This window comes from Kryptolebias marmoratus, linkage group LG18 (genome assembly GCF_001649575.2).
Source record: "Kryptolebias marmoratus isolate JLee-2015 linkage group LG18, ASM164957v2, whole genome shotgun sequence".
NCBI classification, from domain to species: Eukaryota; Metazoa; Chordata; class Actinopteri; order Cyprinodontiformes; family Rivulidae; genus Kryptolebias; species Kryptolebias marmoratus.
In genome coordinates, this window is record NC_051447.1 from 9,446,846 (window position 1) to 9,468,928 (window position 22,083).

Genomic DNA, 22,083 nt, shown 5'->3' on the forward strand with positions numbered 1-22,083 from the left:
CCCGCCTCCCCCGCAACAGACTCAACAAGGCCAGGCACAGGCCGCCGCCCCCCAGATGCCTTCTGGGACTCGTGGAGCTCCTGCATCCTCGACGCCCTTCCACAGCTCGGGGTACCTGAGCACCGGGTGGCACTGACCCCCCCACCCTCACCCCCTCATTCAGCCCCTGAGAACTCTGCCTGAGAGGGGCCATGTACCATAAGCTGTAGATAGGTTTTCTATGTACCTGAACACATGGCCAGTGGAAAAACAGCTGATTGTGGGAGAAAAGGGTACGTTAAAGAAAAACAAAAATAGAGGAAAAAAAAAACAAAACAAACGAAAACGAGGACAAAAATTTTTAGGAAAACCGATGGTAAAAAAACAAAAAAAATCTTCAGGACAAACTAAGAAAATGAAGATGGACTATCCCCCTGGTGCTCATAGCCCTGTCTCTGGCCTCCATTTGTTCTGTTTTGTTTTTATAACATCCTTTCTAAGATGGAGAGGAAAGTTCTGTCTTGTTGGGATCCCCGTTGTAAGCCCCCCCCTGCACTTTGTTTATAAATGGACATTCCAGCCTCCCCCTGTCTCCTCCTATCTATTTTTATTTTATTTTTATTTTATTTTATCAGTTACTCCTTATACTTCCTCGTCTTTCGTCAGCTCCTGTACACAGTTAACGTTTTATTATAGTGGCTCGTTATAGCAAAGAGAAAGCTTTTTGTATAGAAAACAAACAAACAAAACGAAACAAACAAAACAAAAAAAAAACACAATTATTTTTTTTAATCCTCTGTCTAACAACAAATATCTGTTCACCGCTGCAGATTCAGGAACGATCCATTTCGGGGCGCGGGCCTCTCTGCCCCAGGAGGGTGCGCTCGTGTGTGTATGAGAGAGAGTGTGTGTGTATGCGTGTGTCTGTGTGTGTGTGACGAGGGTTTGTAGTCTTCTGAGGCAGGCAGACCGGTCTCACCTATAAGTAGGATATTAGCGGTTTATTTTTGAATATCAATGGTTATTTGTAGAAAGTGTAATTTAATGTATAGGTGGTTACTTCCGTTTTCACCAGAAACAAGGTTGTAAATATTCGCTTCTTTTCTTTTCTACGCTTGTACAATTCGCTCCCATCCCATTTTGAAATATGGTTGTAAATACGAACGCTCTTCTCGGCAAAGCTGAATGTTTCTGTGACTGTAGCATTATTATTATTTTTATTTTATTTTATTTTTTATTTTTATTCCACCCCTTCCCCGCACCCCCATCGACTCTTCAACTTTGTCCCTTTTTTTTTTTTTTATTATTATTATTTTTTATTTGTGTGTGTGTGAGTGTATGTTTGTGTGGAGGAGAGAGACTCACAGACACTGCACTGGTTGGCTATTTTCATGGTTCATTATAATAAAATCACTGTAATGACAGTTTTATATCACTTGTCGTGGCTTTTGTCTCAGAGAAAACAAAGTTTTCTCCTCAGTTTGCGATATATACAAAAAAAGTCCAGCAGAATTCATGAAAAAGAGCAACTTTTTCTTTTTTTTTATTCTCTTAAACATTATATGGCAGTGTCAACTTTACCCCTTTAAATCCGAATCGAAGCTCCGTCTGTTCAGACCCACACAGAAACTGGTTTGACAACATTACTGCTGGCATAAATATTACTTTAGGATCAGAAAAAAAAGACATTTCTAGTAAGAAACGTGGAAAGAGCTTCAGCAGGTCTTTAGCTACAGAAAGGCAGCGAAACTCCTTCGAACAGTGGTTTGACGTTTTGTGAAACTGTCTTTAAATCCTGATCAAATATCTCTGCTCGTTTCCTCTTGACAACTTCGCCTGAATTAAACCAAGAGCAGAATCGCCTCATTTTTACCGCATGTTCGCCGTAGAGACAATAATAATCTTGTAAACTGGGCTCTTTGTGACAAAATGAAGCGTTTAAATTTGCCTTTTGATGCCAACGTCGCAACATTTGTTGACGTTTCTCCTCGGCTTTCATGACCCAGAATTGGGAGGCGTGGGGGAATAAACGCAGCTCTGGTGTGCGTTAGGGCGCACGTTCTTGCCAACAAGGAGCTCTCTTCGTTCACGGAGACAAGAAATAAACTGCGGCTGGTGTTTTCTGCTTGCATCTTTCAATACAAGTGCGTTAAAAACAAAATAATGTGTTTAATTTTACTTTTGTAAGCTGTTAACGTAAAACGGGTCCTTTTTTTCCCCCCAAGATGTTAGTGAAAAATGCAGGCATACAAAAACATTAAGACTAACTCATTTGTTTTTTCTTATCTTGAGCCCCTTTTTTTTGTTTTTTTTAAATGTCACATAAGATACTCTATGGCACGTACTAATAATGACTCAACGGCTCGACATTTCAGAGAAAACACTTCAAAGATGAGACAAAATACAGGACATAATCGACATTAAGCTATACAGAGAGAATTTGTATAAATTATGTTGTATTCAGTGCACTCTTTTACACATTTTAACAGAGGAAAAAAAACAAACTAATAACTACCTTTTTGATTTTTAACACATCAAATATTTAACCACCACAAGACAACACTGTTCTTTCTGACTGATTATCCAACCACAGGTTCCTCACTTCCCCCATCTGCTCGGGGAAACAGGAAGGAGTTTGTCCACTTGATGAGGGCGGGGGGGAATAAATAAATAAAAAGACTCGACGGCTTTGACCTCGAGCACTTCAGGTCCGTGTCCGTCAGAGGCGGGTTGATCCGAGTCTTGAGTGTCAGTCTTCCTGTTTCAGTAAAAGTGATGTTCCAGGGGCGGATGAAGACTATTTTACAAAGGAGGGGGGGCTTTCAGGGAGGACTAAAGGCCCCCTGGGGTTTTTTTTTTTGGGGGGGGGGGTGGTCACGTGGCCTCTTCCAGACCAAGTCCTCTTCCTCTATTTCGATCTGATGATTCCCAACACGTTGTCCTGCCGTTCCGACCAGGTGGACCAGGAGGTGGAAGCTGGATCCTGAAGTGACGTCACATTGAGGCGGTAAGACCTGCGCGCGATAAGAAAGCACAAAATTTAAGGTCCTCGTGTGTGAAATCCCTAAATATTTGTTTGTTTTATTTACTTTGACATTTTTAAATGAGCTGAGTATTTATGAGAGCCTCTTAGTGTGAGGAAAGATAGCTAGCAGCTAATAATTTAGCAAAACGATAAGCTAGCAGCTAACAGCTATCCCGAGCAAGGCTAAGTTCAAATTAGATTGTTTTTTTTTTATTTTAAAATGACTCTACATTTTAAAATAAACCCTTAGCAGTTCACAGAAACTCTCTTTAAACCTTTACAATGCCAATAATTTAGCATTACACGGTTATTCTGGCAGAAATGTTGTGATATTCCTGCTGGATGTGGCCCAGGCTGCACCAGAAGCTAGCTGCTGTTTCTGCTGTGCTTCCAAATAATAACCACAAAAGTCTACTTAAAAAAAAAAGACATTAATGCAGAACTGACGGTGATGTAAAGATTCATAAAACAGTATTTGTGAGACCCATTTAGATTTTATATTTTTTAATTAAAGCTGTTTTAAGGCAGCAATTCACTTTGGGCCTAGCTCTGCTCAGGCTAGCCGTTAGCTCGTCAAGCTATTTTTTTGCAACTATTGTTAGCTGTAAAACCCCATCTGACCACTAGATGGTACCACATCCGATATATTTGACGTTTTAAAAGACATTGCTTCTATTTTAAAATGTTATTTTTCAAACTTGCAGTATTTTGCTTGAAGTGAATAAAAAGTCTAGTAGAACATTAAGAAAATTATAAACAAACAAAATATGAGCAACATTTAATTTTACAGCTCAGACTTAAAATAAACTGGTGGTTTTTAAACACGAATTACTCCTCAGTGGGGTTTAAAAATCTTTTTGTAAAACCTTGGGGCTTTTTCACCTCCTTAATTCAGATTTGACGTAATCTAAAAAAATAATGTAGAGAAGATTTTTAGTGTTTAAAAAGATATTTCAAATTCTAAAAGTACTATTAGCAAAAAAAAAAGAAAAACGAAAGAATTATAAGTTATGCTTGCATGTTCTTACTGTACTGAAAGATGGTAGGACTAATTTGTTTTAATTTCTAATTAAAGTTGCATAAAATTAATAAAGTAACAATAAAATTAATATATATATACTTTTGATGTTTTATCCTAACTTTATTGTTTTATTTTTAGAAATTCATTGTGGCTACATCCTAAAACATGAAGATCAGGAAAACAAAATAAAATATGTAATATATAATTAAATTTTCATTTCTAGAAGAAAGAAATTAATATCTTTAAAATAATTTCACTTGATTAGCCATAAATACAAACTAACATCTTTTTTTTCCTCTGGCTTTTTGATTTGTTGCTTATTTCTTGATTACTGTCAAACGTTAATTGAGAAAATAAATTATCAATAATTGCTTTTTTTTTAAGGAGGACTTTTCACATTAAGATATCATACCTACCTATGTGGGTGGGTGGCTTTTCATCTCCAGGAATTATATTGCATTGTTTCCAGTTTCTGGTGGAGATAAACCAAAATTAGGTCAAGATTTAGAGAAAGTGCAGGATATAACCAGCAGGTGGCAGTATTACACAACATCTGAGTCCTGCGGCTGAATGAAACTGTCCTTCTGACATGTTGGTGTCACTTTTAACACTCAGGGGTAAAAATAAAGCATTTAAACTGTTAAATATTTTTTCTATCTTTCCCTAATAGTTTGATATGTCATGTCTGTCCTTTTCCTTTGGCTCATTATCTCCTCTCTGAGCCTCTGGCTTGTCCTTCCTGTCTAATCCTTCGGTTTTAAGGGCCTTCTCCCTCTCAGATCCTCCGCTCCTGCAGCAGACTACTGTGTCCTGGCTGATAGGGAGGCTGTGATTCATGTCGACAGGCTGGCAGCAAGCTGTGTAAACAGCCATTAGTAATTCATGACTCTGTCCAGCATCCCTGGGCTTCAATTAACCCCCGCTATTTGTGTGTGTGTGTGTGTGTGGTTTTTTTTTTTGTTTGTTTTTCCTTTTGGACACCCATCGCTCTCCCTCTTCCTCTTTTCTCCAGCTGCTTCTTCATCTCCGTCCGCATTGTTTTCTCCCTGGACCCGAGAACAGGTGTCAATCTCATTTGTAACAGAAGCGAACATAAGCAGCCAAGCAGGTGGTGGTTAACATTCAGCCAATGTAGGCAAATTAAGGTCTTCAGAGGGGAGGGGAAGGAGGGGGGGAGGAAAAAAGGCAGATTTTTATTTATAAAGCTGCTGATTGGACATGAGGTTTGGCAGCAGGAGTAACATCTTCATGTCTCAGTATTTCATTAGTGTTTTGAGCTTAAACAGAAAACAGATGTGGCCTTAAGTCATAACTTTAAAGTCTCCAAAATAACCAGAAAACAAAACTTTTGTTTTGGACTCGGACCTGATTTGAGCTTGAATCGTTGTTTTGTTCTCAAAGCCAAAAGAAAAATGAGCTCTAGATGGACTGAGGTGCACATTATGACACAAGTGTTCAGAATAAATCTTATTTTTTATTATTATTGTACACCAAGAGTTCGAAGCGAAGATCTCAGCCCTTGGAGTGTGTGATAAGTTCTGGCGGACTGGTCTTACTGTCTCCCAGCAGCTCCTCGGACATCAGGTTGTCCTGGCGGTTGCCCAGAACGAAGGCCAGGAAGGAGAGGATGAGGGCGTCCATGATGCCCATGATGGCCAGGATGTAGGCCCAGCGCACCGAGCAGGCGCCCAGCGTGTACTTGTCCGTCTTCTCGCCGCACATCCGCTTCACCTCGTCGCTGTCCCAGCCGTCCGGGTAGATCATGCAGCCCAGGATCAGACTTGTACCTGGAAAGGGAGGGGGAAACAGACGGGTGAGCGTTCCCTAACGAGCCACCAGGGGAGGACTTCGGTTGGAACAGAGGCCGTGTAACCTAAAAACCCATTAGTGCTCCGAAAAACAGAGCTGCAGCACAGGTTGGCGTACGGGGATGGAAAAACGATGTCTAAGTGCATAAAAAAAAAAAAAACACGTTTTAGTCATCCTGCACACATACTTTGCAGGATGTAACCAAACTCGAGGAAAAATCTCAATATTTTCCCCATATTTGAGACAAGTAGGAAAGACTAAACGGCTGTAAATGAGCCGGAGTGGTGCTGATCTTTTGCAGATTTTTAATTGGCAAGCTGGTAATCTGTCTCATTATGGTGCAAAACTTCAAATACAGCTTGTTAGGAGTGAAAGAGCCTGAGCAGAAATGTTTAATACGGGCTCGTCAGATGTTAGGAACCACGAGCATTTCAAAGCTAGCGTTACTTTAAGGCCATACATTCATAAGGGTTTAATCTCACGCAATCAGTTAGCACTCAAAGTGTTTTTTATGGATGACTCTCAGCTACCACCACACCAAAGTTCAGCTCGACCAAGAATGACCAAGATGGAGACATTTTTGTGTTGAATCAGTTAGCTGGGTAAATCCTGTCGAGCCAGTGGGTTTCAGACACACAACTAGTGGTTACTTTCTGAGAGTTTCATTAAAACCCGTCTTCTGGGTCGTGAGATATTTTGCTAACAGACGCAGAACAAGCGCAAGAAGACGAGCGAGCGGCTGCAGAGGCCAGACAGAGGTGTGGAGGCAGACATCCGTGTGTGTGTGTCATACTCCAACATGTGTCGAGCCTCCATTAGCCGTCTGCTGCGTGGCTGACGACGACAGACTGTTTGGACACACAGTCATCTCATCACACTTCTGTCAGTGGCGAGCTGTTTTCACAACCTCACACGCTCACAGCCAGCCGAGGCGGCGAACTCATATGTGTGTCTGCGATGTTTGGATATATCGGTGAAGCTGCTTCGGAATTTTGGATCCAAAAAAAGCTAATTTTACAATTTTACACTATGTGTTTTGTGGCGAGGGGGAAAAATAAGAAATTAGATATTAGGATTTAAGGCTAAAGCTTTGAGATTTATGTTAAAATGCTTTAAGTGGCACATAAAAAACGACCCATTTCCAACATGATTAAGTGGCCTTAGAGAGGCGTATATACTGGGACACTCATGTGAGCTGCAATTGGATTAAGATGGCTGATAATCTCCGGGAATGTTAAAGGCTAGTGTCGCGCCCTCCCTTTCCTCTCCTCTTCTTCCTCATCTCCACTGTGCTCCGTGATCAGAACAGACGAGCAAGAGGACGAAGAATCCACGGAAACGATGGAAATATACTGTTAAGGCATTGAAAAGACCTCTATTTCTGCTTTAGTATAAAATTCATAAGAACATCCTTTCTTTAATATTGACAATGTTTTTTAAGCAAATTTAGTATTTTATGTCCAGTCAGTGCAAACAAATTTAATGTTTTTTAAAGCTCTTAAATCTATATACAAATACAACCCTCCTTCCCAGCATCTAAATATCTAAATGGCACAGATTTTTTTTTTTGTTAGAGGATTTGGCAGAGCACACAAACTTCTCCTCTGTGTAAACAAACCCGCTCCTGCAGGTTTTTTTTTTTTTTTTTCCGCTGTAATATTAATAGAATGAGAGTCGAACTGAACGCCATCCCAGCGGCACGTCTCGCATCTCCCACAGGCTTCGAGTTGAAGGGAAAACACAAGATCAAAGAGACAACAGGTTTCCGACTCGCTCCCGAATGCCTCGAGACGTGCTGGAGTCGTTCAAGATTTCCATTTCTCTCAAAAAAAGAAAAACAAAAAACATGTGCGTTGCTGCCCTTTATCTGGGCTTCGCCGTGCAGGAGGTCATAGGCGAGCCTGTGTGGTCTTATTTAAGTTTATCTTTATCACTCTCTCTCTGTATCTGGAGCAGCAATCCCAGTTTTTCTAGTTAGTTGAAATGAAATCATAATTCGTCATATGAATCTGTGTTTTTGTCACTTTTGTTGGGTTAGCCTTTGATAATTGGGGGCTCGTCCGGGATCTGAACCCAAGACCTTTTGCAGCCACCGAAGAAACGCCAGTTCTTCACACTGACTGATTTAACCCTAATCTTTTGTCTGATAAGCAAATCTTACAAAAGTAGTTTTGTTGGTTTTCAAATATGAATAAGGTAATTTGCCCTGAACCTTGGCCTTAAAGTTTACCTCACAAAGGTAAAATATTCCACTGAGACATCAAACACCCCTTTAAAACGCTGGTTTTCCATCACTTGTTACCAGTTGGTTTTTTTTACATAAACAGACACAACGTCAATATGGTGTGAGAAACTAGTCATCTTGGCCTGCAACAGATCCATTTTTAAGGCTTTTTAGCGGGGAGCATCAGTAAAAACAAACACTGAAATACACAAGAAAGACGTTATATATTTGTTTGCTGAGAAATGTGATGCTCTTTTTGCTCTTTTTTTAAATGCTCGATAAAGAAAATTGACAAAAATACCAAACATAACACGTCGGAATGCATCAAACAAAACAATCGTTTCTGTGCCACTAAAGATTCCTTTCTGTAAGAGAAAACTCATGCTTTTGGTTTTATATTCACAAAATGATTTGATTTGTAGTCTCGTAGAGAACTATAGCCATCCATACAGTCCCTGCAGCCTTAGTCTGCCCGCACACAACCTCCTCCACCCAAAAAAAAACTACGGATATTACAAAATCCCCACGCGACTGACTCCTGTCAGCTCGCTTCAAATCTTCACACGAGCGATGCGTCGGAGTCGGGCGACCTCGGAGCTGAAGGTAACATTTCCATTGGCAGGAAACAGCTGAGCGGTCTGCGTTTGTAACGCTTCGCCTGATCGAGGTCAGCTGGAAAGAACGAAGGACGGCGGCCGCTCGGAAGCGTTGGCAGCCAGCTCCTCGGCTGATGGCTTCATCCAGCGCGGCGGTACTCGAACACTGCGGGAGACGGGCAGTAATGAGCTAAATTTCACACCAGACGTCTGAGAACAAGTGTCCACCGAACAGGGAAGAGAAGGGCAACTGCTGCGCAGCGCCGCAACTCATTCTCCCGCCTCTTTCTCTAGTTGTCCAAAAGAGGTTGAGTCAGGTTTTAGTTTGTTTGTTTTTGATCAACTCCCAATTCCTAAGAGCTTTAGATTCCTAAAGCATAATGGATCGATTTTGCCTTTTCTCACATAACTAAAACAAAGGGGTTTGTGTGCGTTTGTGGGCCGTTAATGGACTTGACGCACATGTGCGCCGCTCAGACGGCGTGCTGTGGGAGTCTGCTTCAAGGTGGAGCGTGGCAAACGAAAATTAACGGGAGTTAATTGGGGCAGAAACTGGCAGACGCGGGAAGGTATGACGAGTCAACGATCCCTTCTGCACCACGGAGCAGCGTTAGCCCATGTCTGCCTCGAGACGAGGCAGGGAAGGGGGGGAAAGTTGCATGATTCCTGCTGCACGCTCCCATCCTCATTAATACCTCTAGGATGGTTTGTCTGAGCAGGACAAATTACAGCTGCAACTTTTCTTTTGGTTTTTTTTTGTATTACAAACTTTAAATCAATCTAAAACAAGATTTTTTTTTTCTTTCTTGGGTGTGACGTTGGGGTGAGACTCCATCCAAGTCATGAAAACAAGTAAACACACCTTCTTTAACGTCTGTATTATTCATCTGACAAAACCTGACATCCAGGAGCGAAGTGTAGACAAGAAGATGCTCTTTCTGCTTCCATGGGAAATTAGGAGCGAGATGCTGCTATTTAGTTTAGCTAAATGAACTGATCGTAGCTCTGTGGAAGCAGAAGTCTTGTCAGTTTGAGCGTTACGACAGGACAATTAGATAAAGACTTGAACAATGTGTTTTGCTTTGTTTTGTGTCAGGAGGAGGCCACTTCTGTGACTTCGGTTTGAACCCCCAACGCCTCGTGCCTACTGTTAAGCACGGGGGCGGGGGGTTAGCGATCTGGGCGTTCTTTGCAGCCGCTTGACCTGAGCTGCCTGGCTTCAGGATAATGATCCCGGACGCTTCAGCACATCTATAACAAAAAGCCTGACGAACGTCTATTAACTGAAACAACGATAATCTGAGAGATTATTTGGGCCAAGATGACTAAAAGCTGCCAAAGGTGGTTCTAAAAGCCGTTTATTAAAGGATGTGTTTGGGGTGATTAGTTTCATTCTTGTTGAAGAATGACATGCACATCCCTCGTGACGTATATTTTATTTGTCATCAGTCATCAGGACAAGTTGAATCAAAGACAACTGGGCTTCTTATTTAATTATTCAAGACTGGAAATCAAAAATAAAAAAGATCCTGTTGCCTTCAGTTCAACTTGCTAGGTTAAAATCTTTAGAAATGTAAGAGGGTGTGTACTTATTTTTACTCTGCTGGTGTAAAATAAACACACACCTGATTAGTTTTAGTGTTATCAAACAGAGTTAACCTATAATATTTATTATTTATTTATTGAAAATGTTTGCAAGACTTCATTTCCCAACATAAGAGGATCGTCGTTTAAATCTCCAGCATAAAGGTGTGCGTCACTTTCAGGTGTGCATTGGATCGGTGTGGCTGAGTGGCGATGGAAACGCGGACCAGGAGTGAAACGGGGAGGAAGAGAGTTTCGGAAGCCAACTCTTCATTCGAGGCACGGAGGGGAAATGAAAGGAGCTGTTTAAAAATGCAGCAGGGCGGGGAGGCAGCTCTCCTTCATCAGAGAATGACACAGAAACAGAGAGGCCCGCACTTCAAAGCCCGACTTCGGTTTTACCCGCCGCTCCATGAAACCTTCATGACTGTCCTCGTTTGGTTTGTTCAAACCCCCCCCCAAAAAAAAAACAAACAAAAAAAAAAACGGCTTGCTCCGTGTTGAGGAGAAGGCGAAAATCGTCAAGATGGCCATTTCTAGAAAGAGAAGGGAACAGGCAGAATGAACAGAAATCTTCCTTGTGATTGCTTTCAAATAACAAAACAACTGACAATGGCCACAGTTTATATGCCTCCCATTTAGGCTTACGTAAAAAATGCCTTGTCCAGTGGTTCATGAGATATTTTGCTGACAAACGCCCAGACCTGGGTGAAAACACGAGGGCCAAACATTGTCGCCTTAATGTAACTCTCCCAGATAAACTGAAATGTATCCATCTGTTTTTTGTTTTGTTCTCACCATAAACTGCAGCGACTCTTCTCTCGCAGAAAACGCTGCCATGTTTAGTAACAAGATCATCGCCCCTTAAAGGAGAGAACGCGTCAAAGAGGTTCATACACCTGTTTTGACGATTATAAGAAACCCCCCTCCCAGCTCTTCTGTGAAAACATGTCGTTTTAGTGATAACCTGCATGAAAACAATCGTTAGGAGTCTCCCCAGGTGGAGGAATTGTGCTCCTGTTTCGGTTCCCCCCACGGGGGACTGGTTCACAAGTTGTGTTCAAAACCGGATTCAGCCCGTCTCGTTTGAAGTCTCTCCTAGTTGGGAACCGTCACGTTCCTGCGTTTCAAATGAGCTGGAATCAAAGCTTCCTCTGATTTCGCTTTTTTGCTTTTTTTTTATTTCTTTATTTTTTTTGTGGGGTGTTAGTGCAGAAACGCGTTCAGGAGCGACGAGTCAACTCCCAGCGTCGAGCATCCAATCGGCGCTTTGATGAGGGGAGATGCTGCATCGCCATGGAGACGGGGCTGCCTGCTGCCCCCCCCCCCCTTCCAAATGATATGTGAATTTTAGATGGATGGAGTGTCAGGACTGCATCAACACCTCGGTGTTGTGGCGAGAATGTGACACACAAAAAGAAGCTTTTCTTGTCTTTCTCTCACTCTCCTCCTCCTCCTCCTCCTCATCATCATCATCGTTCTCTCTTCAGACGACTCGAGCCGTGCCATATGTCCCGACCCTCTGGTGCTGTCGGCAGGCTCATATGAGCATCACATCCTCGCACACGAGCGTAATCCGAAGCAGCTCACGGCCCCTGCAAGTACAGCAGGACCCAGATTTCCTCATAGTGCCTGCCTCTGAGTGTGTGTGAGTGATTTGGAACAGGTGACCTCAATAATCACCAGCTCCCACTGTTCGACACGAGGTGCAAGCACTACGATGCAGATTACATCCCAGAAAGCAAGAAGACATCTGCTCGTTGACGTCTCCTCGCCCGGCCGCCTCTTCCAGCGGCGGCAAGTTGTGAATCTTTAACGGTCGTCCTTATTTCCCCCTCCAAAAGCGTCTGCCTTTGAACTCGGGGCCGAGGGGATTGCTCCGCTCCGTTTCAGCATCTCCTAACGCGTCTCTGATCTGCGGCGGCGGGGAGTACGCGCTCTCCTGTTCTTTCGTTTTTACTCCCCCCTTGTTTTCCTCTCTCCTCCGCCGGTTTCTTTCTTTCCGCAGCGCCGAGCACGAAACGCTGATGATGCAGAAGGAGGGAAAAATCTCCGGCAAACCATCCTGACAAGAAGAAATCCTTCTGGCCAAAGAGAAGATTGGAGCCTAATGAGGATGTAGACCATTAAGGACTCCATTCCAGTGAAGCTTTGGAGCTTATTGTAAAATATTATCGTCTAATCAAGCAGCTGAGATGCTCTTAGTACATTTCTTCCAATCTGTGAAATCAGATTGTAGGATTTTTTCTAAACTTTGCTCTTCAAACTCGCTCTAGATCACAGATCCCCAAATGGTGGACCCAAATCGGTTGCTCAGTTTCTGTAAAATGATTCTATTTTAAAACTTGCCCACCTTTTCCCATATTTCCGTGCAGCTTTTCTACAATTTTACCATGATTCAGTTTACGCTTTCGGGGCATTTGATTCGTTTTAAGTGGCGCACATATATCCGGCAATTAATTTTAACGGCGCATCTTTTCCAGCATTTATGGAATACCTGCCAGTCCGTGAAGACATGCAGGCCTAAAAAAGCCAATATGCTGAGTCACTGTCACTAAAATAAAATCTTAATAAACAGTTCTTCTTTAGGCAGACCGCTGCTCGAGATGTTCTGCCTCGTGTTGTTTGATCGAAAAGGTGAAGTCTAAGACAGATCCCGAATATTCCAAAAGAACTACGAGGATAAGGTTGAATATTTGCACACGAAAGGAAAAGAATTTGGATTTGATTACAAGGCAGAGTTACTAATTGCTTTGGGTGGCCCTGTTCTTGCTCGTGTCTGTACATGCGTTCAGAAGATTTTAGCCGCGGTTAAAAATGACATGAAAATTGTCGACCTTCGTTTGGCAGCATAAAATGATCTCAGTCTAAAACTCTGGCCGTGAAAGGTGGTGGGTGCCTCGGTTACACGGTAACCTGTTAAAACGCTGATTATGTGCAGCATGTTGTAAGAAAAGACCAAGAATTCAAATGTTTCAGCTTTTATACGGTAACATGGGATGTTAAGAATTGGAACGAGGCAGAACGGGAGAGTGTCGATCTTTCTGCTCTCATATTTGGGCTGCTCAGTTAAATTCGTAGTTCTCGTTTCCAGCGCCTCTCGTAGCACCTGCGCTCCGTTAGCAATCAGCACACCTGCTGTCACTCAGTATTCACCCTTCCCAGTGCGTGTACGTCCAGGTTGTGTTTTTATCTGTTAACATCCCTGGACCCTGCTGTTTGTTGGGTCCTCTGCTGCCTCAGTTTAGTTAATAATAGTACAGCTGAGTTTATAAAAACCGCCTCCCTGGTGCCTGGTCGTGACCCGCCACGACTCACTAAACATGACAAGTGTACGCAAGAACTGCATCCAAATGCTGCTTGTGTGCACCGATGAATACTTTCAGTTTTTAATCGATGTTTACAATTAGGCCTCTCTTGACTACTTACCTTTCAAACAAGTTCCTGAATGGAAACATTTATCTGTTGAGGAAATTATACAATCTATTAATATTTAAAATACTGAAACGATCATGAGAGAGTTTGCGAATCTGTCTGTGATTGGGGTGTAGCTCATTACCTTGTTAACTTAGAAAAAAGCTGACCCGGTTTAGGACTGCAAATTATTCTAAAGTGTAGGATTTTTTTTGTTTGTTTAGGGGGGATTGTTGGAAAAGGAAACACACCATTGGGACTCCCTTTCCTGGAAGCCGTCAGTGGCAAAAAGCAAAAGATTTGCAAATATTTCACGGCGAACATTTAAATGTCTCAAACCACCCCCTCTTCAAGTAAGTTTGCTTTCAGTAATTTATCTCTTGGTGAATTTCAATCCAGTATTAACATGCCAACACCTGAGAGGAAAGTCATTTATTTCACTGGTGAGTAATTCTTTCGGCTCATCCAAGACTTTTCTACTTTCATTTGGACTCAGACTTTTTTTGTCATTAAAACTAAATATACGTGTGTGGGTTTCAGCTGGATTAACAGTGCGTAAAACCTGATTATAAGAGGTTAGGTGTTAAATACAAACAGTTTTGTATGAAACATCGCAATGCCATGAAGAAACAAAATCCACATATTTTCTTTTTTTTTATTGATGGTAAATGTGTTCTTTTTAAATTACAAATTCGTAAGCAAAACTTGTGAATGGCTGCCGGTTACCGTGTGTGTTTGTTTACCTATGGAAACAGCCGAAGTGACAAATAATGGGTCAACAATGGAAGAGTCTAATCCAGTCATCGAGGCAGCTATTAAGCAGCTTTTAAGCAGATCGTAGGCTGGAGATAAACTAAGGTTCAAGTTAGAAAGCGTTATACTAGAGTTGAAACTCTGGCTCTTTGTTCATGGCGCCCTGCTTTGATGCCCGGTATTTATTCTTGTCTGTTGTTTCGCTCGAGCGTTCTCTTTTCTTACATGCTTACCTGCGGACTCGCTCTCCTCTGTCCGCCTGAACGTCTTCCCTGAGGTGCTACGCTCGTCCGATTCCGCCGCGTTTGTTTCCCCGTACAGATGGCAGCCGGCTCGATGTAGGTCAGTCACGTGGCTTGAGCTTCCGCGTGGTTTTATTCAGCCAAGAGCGTTGTTTACATCGAGCGCATGCCCGTATTTCAGAATGGCATTCAGTATATCTGGAGTACTTTCAGTTTGAGCTCTCAAATTGCGCCATGCGATATAATTCAGGATAAGGTAAAACTTTTAGAAAAGACCTCAGTCACTCAGTTTCGACGCTCTCCCGACCCGCCAGTTTTGACCACGAACGAACGATGCCGACAGCAGCAGCAGCAGCAGCAGCAGGCAGCGGCACAAAGGAGCGTTTCCATGGCGACCGGCAAGCTCGGAGGCAAGAGGAGCATTTAATGGGTGGCTGAGGTGACTCCGAGCATCACTGAGACGACACGCAGTCCCCTTCTGCAGCCTCCTGGGAAAAAACAACAGAGCGTACAGGAAAACCCGCGCAGCCCCACGCCAGGAAAAAAAAACAAAAAAAAAACCGCTTAGCTCACAACTGCAGGAGGCAACACAGCTTCTCCGCCGTTTCCCCGGCGTCTTCACAAAGCACGTCCACTGGGACGCGAATGCTCCCGCAGCTCCAACTTCTTAACTCCCCTCCTGCTAAGTTTATGAAATAACAAGCCTCGCCGCGCCGCAGCCTTCTGATGTTCTCTCCACCACAGAACTCATTTGTATTCAACTCGGGCCCCCAGTTTTTTTTTTACTGAGCCCTTTTTTGATTTCAGTCCCCCTCCCCACTCCACCCCACCACCACCCACCAAGACGTCTCCCAGTGTTAACATTGTTAGTTGTGTTTTCCACACAGCGTGGGGCACCTTTTCATTTGCAGCTCAGCGCAGCTTTTATAATCGTCGACAGATGATACGTGTAATTAGGAGGGATCCGACAGGAGCAGGAGCCTGGTGACTGATTTGTGAATGCTTTAGTTTGCTTCTTTTTTTATATAGATATATTTGGCGCTGCACGTACAGTAAGGGCGGGGAAATACCAGGTGTGCTGTTTTTCTTTTCACAAAGCTCCACGCGTATCCTGAAAGGACGGTTCCGTGGAAATCTTATCGAAAAACATCTTACCTGTTGTAGATGGCTCTGAATGACCTCAGATTGGAGAAAGTAGCCTAATCGTCCACCAAGCAGTCCGGAACGTCCAGACGAAAACAAAACGACTACCACGTCAGATTTTAGCTCGATATCTGTAAATCGGAGTGAGTTACAGCTCTGTTTGGGTCAGCTGGGGCGGACATCTTGAATTTGTTCGAGCCACAAGGTAATTAGTCGAACATGTACACACAAACGTGACAGACAAAAACAGGATCATCCGCCTTCCACCTGTGGGTGGTGAGCGATAACAAACAGCCCAGGAAAAAGGCTAATGCCACAGTGCTGGTGTGAAACTGTGGCAGCTTCAGACTTCTTTTTCTTTCTTTTTTTTTTTTTAATGGCTGATTTCAGAAAAATTCGCTTCATGTTGTGCAGCCTTCACCAAAATGCCTCGGCCATAAATCACGGAGCGTCGAGCGCCGTTAAGCCGGCAGCGATGACAACCAGGTGTCATAACGGGCCTCTCCGAGAGAGCGTGAGGGATAACGAAGGGGCCAGGGCCCTCGCATCAGTCTCTCTCTAACAACGTCCGACACCAACATCACTCATCCAGGCAAACACATTTGGTGCGCTTGCTTAGTCTGAGGCCGAGTTTCAGACGGGTCACCGTGTCCTTGTCCCCCCCCCGCCGCCGTCTCGCTCGCTCGGCAGGAGGAGGATAAATCAAACGACCGTCCTCTCCATCCCAGCCCGGCGATCAGGAAGATAAACCCCCGATGGGAAATCTATAAAGCCTGGCCTCGTCGCAGTCGCGCCGGAGATGGAAGTAGAGGACAAGATGGGGCGACTAGTTGGGACGTGCCGTAAAGACAAACGGATCACGATGGTGGATGACGCCACCATTCAGCTGTTTGAGAAAAATATTTTTGTACTTAATAGTACCTAATACGTACTACAGTGTCCATCTTGAATCGACGGTGCACGTTAGGTTTCAAATCTGAAAGCAGTGCTTTTACAAAGTGATGTTGCAGTCAAAAAAAAAAAAAAAAAAGAACCAAGAAAGGAAACTGCCAAGAACAGCCCACAGACATGCTGGTGAATTCAGACGCAGTCGGCGAACGCATGAATAATTTGAAAAGGGATGACGAGCCTCGATGTCTGATGGATTAACTGGATTACCTGATCAGACAAATCAGCTTTACAGCAATTTAGCATTAGTTTTGTTTAATGGTTTGTTTATTTTAACAGTTAAAAATAACTTGTTTTGGGATTAAAAAGCAATTTTTACACAAAGATGTACAGCGTAACAGAGTTTCATTGGAACAACCGACTTGCGGTGAGATCTTGTACGATCGGTTAGCTTTCAAATTAGACGTTCGGGGATCAGGCCCGGCTACTACCACCCCAGATTTCAGCTCAGAAGCTGTAGATTTGACTCCGTTCCAGCGGCCGAGTTGTGTTGTGTTGACTCCAAATGGCAACGAGCTGTCGATGCACAGCTGAAGGTCTGTTTCCGAGAGTTTCATTCGAAGCTGTCCAGCGGTTCATGAGATATTTTACTAACGGCGCACACAAACCGACACAGGCAAAAAAACAAACAAACAAAAAAACCATTATCGCCTGCCGTTCCCCTTTGGCGGCGGGCGATAATAAAATAACGAGACCCCAGCTGAGGAAGAGGATCGTGTTATTTATGTCGTGTTGGTTCTTCACCAGCTTTTTATCATCTTAACGCTGCGTCACGTCAGTAAATCCAGATCAACGATCGATGATGAACCTTCAGTAATGTTAATTAAATCTGACCTTATCTGTCGTGGCTCTGATTTTATGTCTGGGTATGCAGTTAACTTTCCCCGAGCACATAAAACATTTTACCACAGATATGATGAAGATGTTGTAAATATACCCTCACTGTCTCTGTTTTTTTTTTTTTTTTAAAGAAACAACATAATGCCCTCTCTTTGCCCACGACGGCAAAGATTAAGTGTTTGAAGTAACTTTTCCTCTGGTGTTAATTAAGCAGAACTGCTTGATCTCCCAGTGATGAAGGCGAGGAGACGCGAGTTCGCTTCGGACCAAATCTGACAACAAACGGGCGAGGAAGAGAAGAGCCGCCGCGGATGCCTCTGCTGCAGACCTGCAGGTCAGCGCTCAGCCTGTTTCTTTCTGTGAATCCGAAGCCAATAAGACGAGCAGTTTTAATCCTGCCATCATTTTAGTCTGAAATCATCTTGTGCAGAGAAATTACAGATTCTGGTCAAACCTTGAAAATGACGGGTGTTGTGTTGTGGATGACTCCCAGCTGTTACCACGGCAAACTGTAGCTCGATTTCTGTAAAACTGACAGAGTTGGAGCCATTTTTCTGTTCGCTAATGTGGATTAGCTGCAGTGGCTATCTTGAAATGGACTGACTCCAAAAGTTATTGACTTGCAGATATACATCCAATGATTACTTTCTGAAGGTTTCATTAAAATCCATCCAGCTGTCCTTGAGATATTTTGCTAACAGTCAAACGGGGTTGAATCCAACCAATAAGGGCATACTTTTAGGCACAAATCTTGCGCAATAAGTAGCTCTCGAAGTAGGTGTTGGGAATGACTCTGGGCTACTACCACCCAAAATTTTGGTTTAATATCTGTAAAACTAACAGATTTATCACCATTTTTGTGTTTTATAAGGTCAGTTGGCTTTGGCAGCCATCTTTAATTGAGTTGACTCCAAAGGTTAATGGGTTGTAGATGGACATCCAATCATTTCTTTTCTGAAAGTTTCAATAAAATCCGTCCACTGGTTCATGAGGTATTTTGCTAACAGACAGAACAGGTCAATGCCAAAGTTTTAAACAAAGGTTTTGTGACTTGTTAGTGCTCAGGCTGCGTCGGGGGATCAGTCTTGTCTACTACCACTCCAAATGTTGGCTCACCATCTGTGAAAATGGCTGAGGCGTAGCCGTTTCTGTGTTTGCAGATGTTCATTGCCTGTGGCGGCCATCTTGAGTCAATAAATCCGTAGTGGAGGTGCGTTTAGTGGTTATTTCCTGAGAGTTTCACTAAAAGCTCTGTCCACTCTGGGAAGCTTCCAGTCGTCCGAGGTCACGGCGAAAAGGAGACAAGTTGGGGATTAGGTGTGGAAGCTTCCAGGAGACGAGCGGTCAATGTCAGGGCAGCAGGGCAGACACCTCCCCCCACCTTCCTCCTCCTCCTCCTCCTCCATCCCGCTCCCACTAATTCCATTACTCCTGGGGAGACGGGGATAATCATACCCTAATGAGGCATGGAAGACTTCAGCGCTCTGCTTTGGCTTCCACCAGGAGAAGCTTTACTGATTTTTTTTTTTTTTTTTCCTTGCAGAAATTTCCTGGATTGGCATACGTTGTGCTCTGAAAACCTATTTTCCAGAGATCTGTTCTACAGGAAAACACACAGTCACGGTGATATTTCTGAGCATTATGCTATTTTTCTTTTTTTTCGCCCCTCTCTCTTTCATAACGCTGTCTCAGATTTATGGGAAAAGGACGAGCATGTCCATTTGAATTCACCACGGCGGCGCGGTCGGATACTTAGAGCCGTTTCCACGACGGTGCGGCACAACCCGAATACCGAAAAGGCTGTGTGAAATGGAAACGGAAATCAGGATGCAATGGTCTGCAGATTTTATTCCTGCTATCCAGAAACGCCAGCGTCTTCTCTGGGCCAAAGCTCGTTTTAAAACGGACTGAGGTAAAATGGGAAAAACTGTTCTGAGGTCAGACGAATCCAAGATGGAAATTAATTTTTTTAGAAATCACAAACACCATGTCCTTCGTACTAAAGAGGAGAGGGCCCATCTGGCCTGCTATCGGCTCACAGTTCAAAAGCTTGCCTCTCTGCTGGTATAGGGGTGCATTAGTGCTTATAGCGTGGGCAGCATACACATCTAGAAAGGCACCGTCAACAAAAAAAGTATATGCAGGTTTTAGAACAACATAGGATGTTTTTAGGGAAGGCCTTGCATATTTCAGCAAGACAACACTAAACCTCAGACTGAATCCATTACAACAACATGGCTTCTTAGTAGAAGAGTCCGGGTGCTTCAGTTTTGTTAGACGACGGCGTAGCGGATGAAGTTCTGGTACTGATTCGGATCGAATCTGTGGCAGCCGAGGCGGTCGTTTCAATTTGCCGCCAAGAGGAAGAGCGCACGCTGCTGTCATCTCCCCAATTTTCTTCAAGAGCCGGGGCAGCTTATGTCACACATGTCACAGACATTTGGAGGCCAATTAGCCGGAGAAGAAGGCAGAGAGTTTGTCCAAAACCAAAATAAACAAATAAATCTTCCCAGGCTCAGTCGGACATTTGGCATCCACCTTTTTTTCATGAAGCGGAGAATGGAATGGGCCAGACTGTGTGTGGAGGATAAAACAGGGAATTCTGCATCACAAAGACTTTCTATAGAATATTAGCGATTATATGTATGGTTTTTAAAGACAATAAAAAGTCCTGCTCCGCCTTTTTTCGAACTGTGCTGTGAAAGACACACAGCAGCTTTCTTTTTCTCACCCAAAACTTCTTCATAATTCAGTTGGGAATGGGGAAAGCGTTTTTGTTCGTCGTTTTAACGGGGCGGCGATGCTCCTGGCCGCGTGTGTTCGTCTGTTCGTTGGCCAAACATCTCATCGACCAGTGAGCGGATTTTACTGGACCTTTCATAAAGATGGAACATCTGCCACGAGTTCACTTCTAGAGTCAGTCCAATTCAAAATGGCCGCTTATCAAATTCAGCGAACAAAAATGGCTACAGTTCCAGATATTTTTGCCTGATTTTCTCTGCACATTTTTCCGTTTTTTTGATACTGATTCATCTAGATTTAAGGGTTTAACCTCCCTTACCAAATACGTCTTCTTTATAAAAAAAAAACTTCAGTTTTGTTTGGCGATTCGGATCATTCAGAGTAACATCTTTGTCGTGAACTGTTCTTGTCTGAAACCATAAAGGAGTCGTGTAGTCGAACGGGGGGGCTTTTCTGATGCTTCGGGACAGGAAGCCCTTCAGTAACTTGGTCTCAAATGTTGACATCGTTTTAGGGACTGGATAATTTTGTCATTGGTTTACATTCTGCCTTCACAATAAAAGCCTTCAGGATTTGTAAAAATAAATAAATAACCAAACAAAAAAACAACTTGAGCTATTTTGTTAGGGACAGTTTAGGCAAAACCTACATAAAGCAATGCTTGTATGTTTATATCGTGGGCCTTGGGCGTATTTTATGTTCTGTTCAGTGGTTCCTAAAGTATTTTGCTAACAGAGGTCTCTCATATTAACTGCAAAGTTTTAAACAAAGATCTTGCTCGATCTATTAGTGCTTGGAGTGTGTATTGAGTGTAACACTCAGCTACTACAACAAAAAATTTTGGCTCAGTATCTGTGAAATCGACTGACTTATACGCATTTTTTTACGGTGAAATAGCTGTGGCGGCCATCGTGAATTAGGTTGACTCCTAAAGTTGATCACTTGTAGACGGACACCCGATGCCAACTTTAAAAAAGTTTGACTCAAACAGTGACGGTCGGCGGCGTTCGATAAAAGTACAGAGGTCTGCTTTGTTTGTAACGTAACCCCCGAGCATAAAAGTGTTCGTTTTTCCGAAGCGTAATTATCGTCTGAGTGTTGGCTGGCAGCTCTGGCGGTCGCTCGAATTCCTCTCCGTCTCCACATAATCTCCATCTCTTTGTTCATTCCACGTCCTAACGACTGTGCAATCAGAGCTGTCAGTCACACTTAAGGCTCCAAACACCTGACGGTTTTCCCAATCAGACGCACGCCACGCCGCGCTGCACCTCCAGCGGGGCTCCGGTCGCCTCTGCAGCGCCGCCTGTCCATCACGCCTCGGCCCGTTTTCTGCCACAAGCTCATCACGGCCCCGGGGCGGCGAGTTCTTCATTAACCCGTGGCAGTGAACGGCTCGTTTGTTTTTATCTCGTCTTGGTTTGATTCTTAAGCTGAGATGGCAGCATTGGTGAACTGGTGAACTATATATCTATATATATATATAGATATATATCTGCATTAATGTGAAATAAAGTCAACCCCCATTCCTCTCACACAGGTTAAAGCTGGTTTTATGGGAGCAGAAGAGACAAACCAGAGGATGCAGTATGGGGTTCCATTAGTGCCAAAAATATGTTTTATGTGTCTATGTAAGGTGTGTATGTAGCATGCTATGTATATGTTAAGTGATATGTAAGGTGATATATTAGGTGATATGTTAAGTGTGTATGTATTGTAACATGCCAATATACTGTGTTGTGTCTATGTTCCACACATATCATTAT

General features: G+C 43.3%; 1 protein-coding gene across 2 annotated transcripts in view; it reads right to left on the reverse strand.

Moving 5' to 3' along the window:
* Window positions 1-714: 714 nt before the first annotated feature.
* Window positions 715-22,083, reverse strand: part of lhfpl3 (LHFPL tetraspan subfamily member 3) — a 54,592-nt gene continuing 33,223 nt past the window's right edge. Inside the window, exons 2-4 of one of the 2 annotated variants that reach the window (XR_005234377.1) lie at window positions 5,582-5,812; window positions 4,442-5,071; window positions 715-2,993 (exon numbers count right to left, since the gene is read on the reverse strand). Coding sequence is in view for 1 of the 2 variants with exons in the window: in XM_017411547.3 (XP_017267036.1) it covers window positions 4,475-4,497; window positions 5,582-5,812 (254 nt within the window). In the remaining variant the exon portion in view is untranslated. The remainder of the gene's footprint in view (window positions 2,994-4,441; window positions 5,072-5,581; window positions 5,813-22,083) is intronic. The other variant, XM_017411547.3, reaches the window with a different exon arrangement.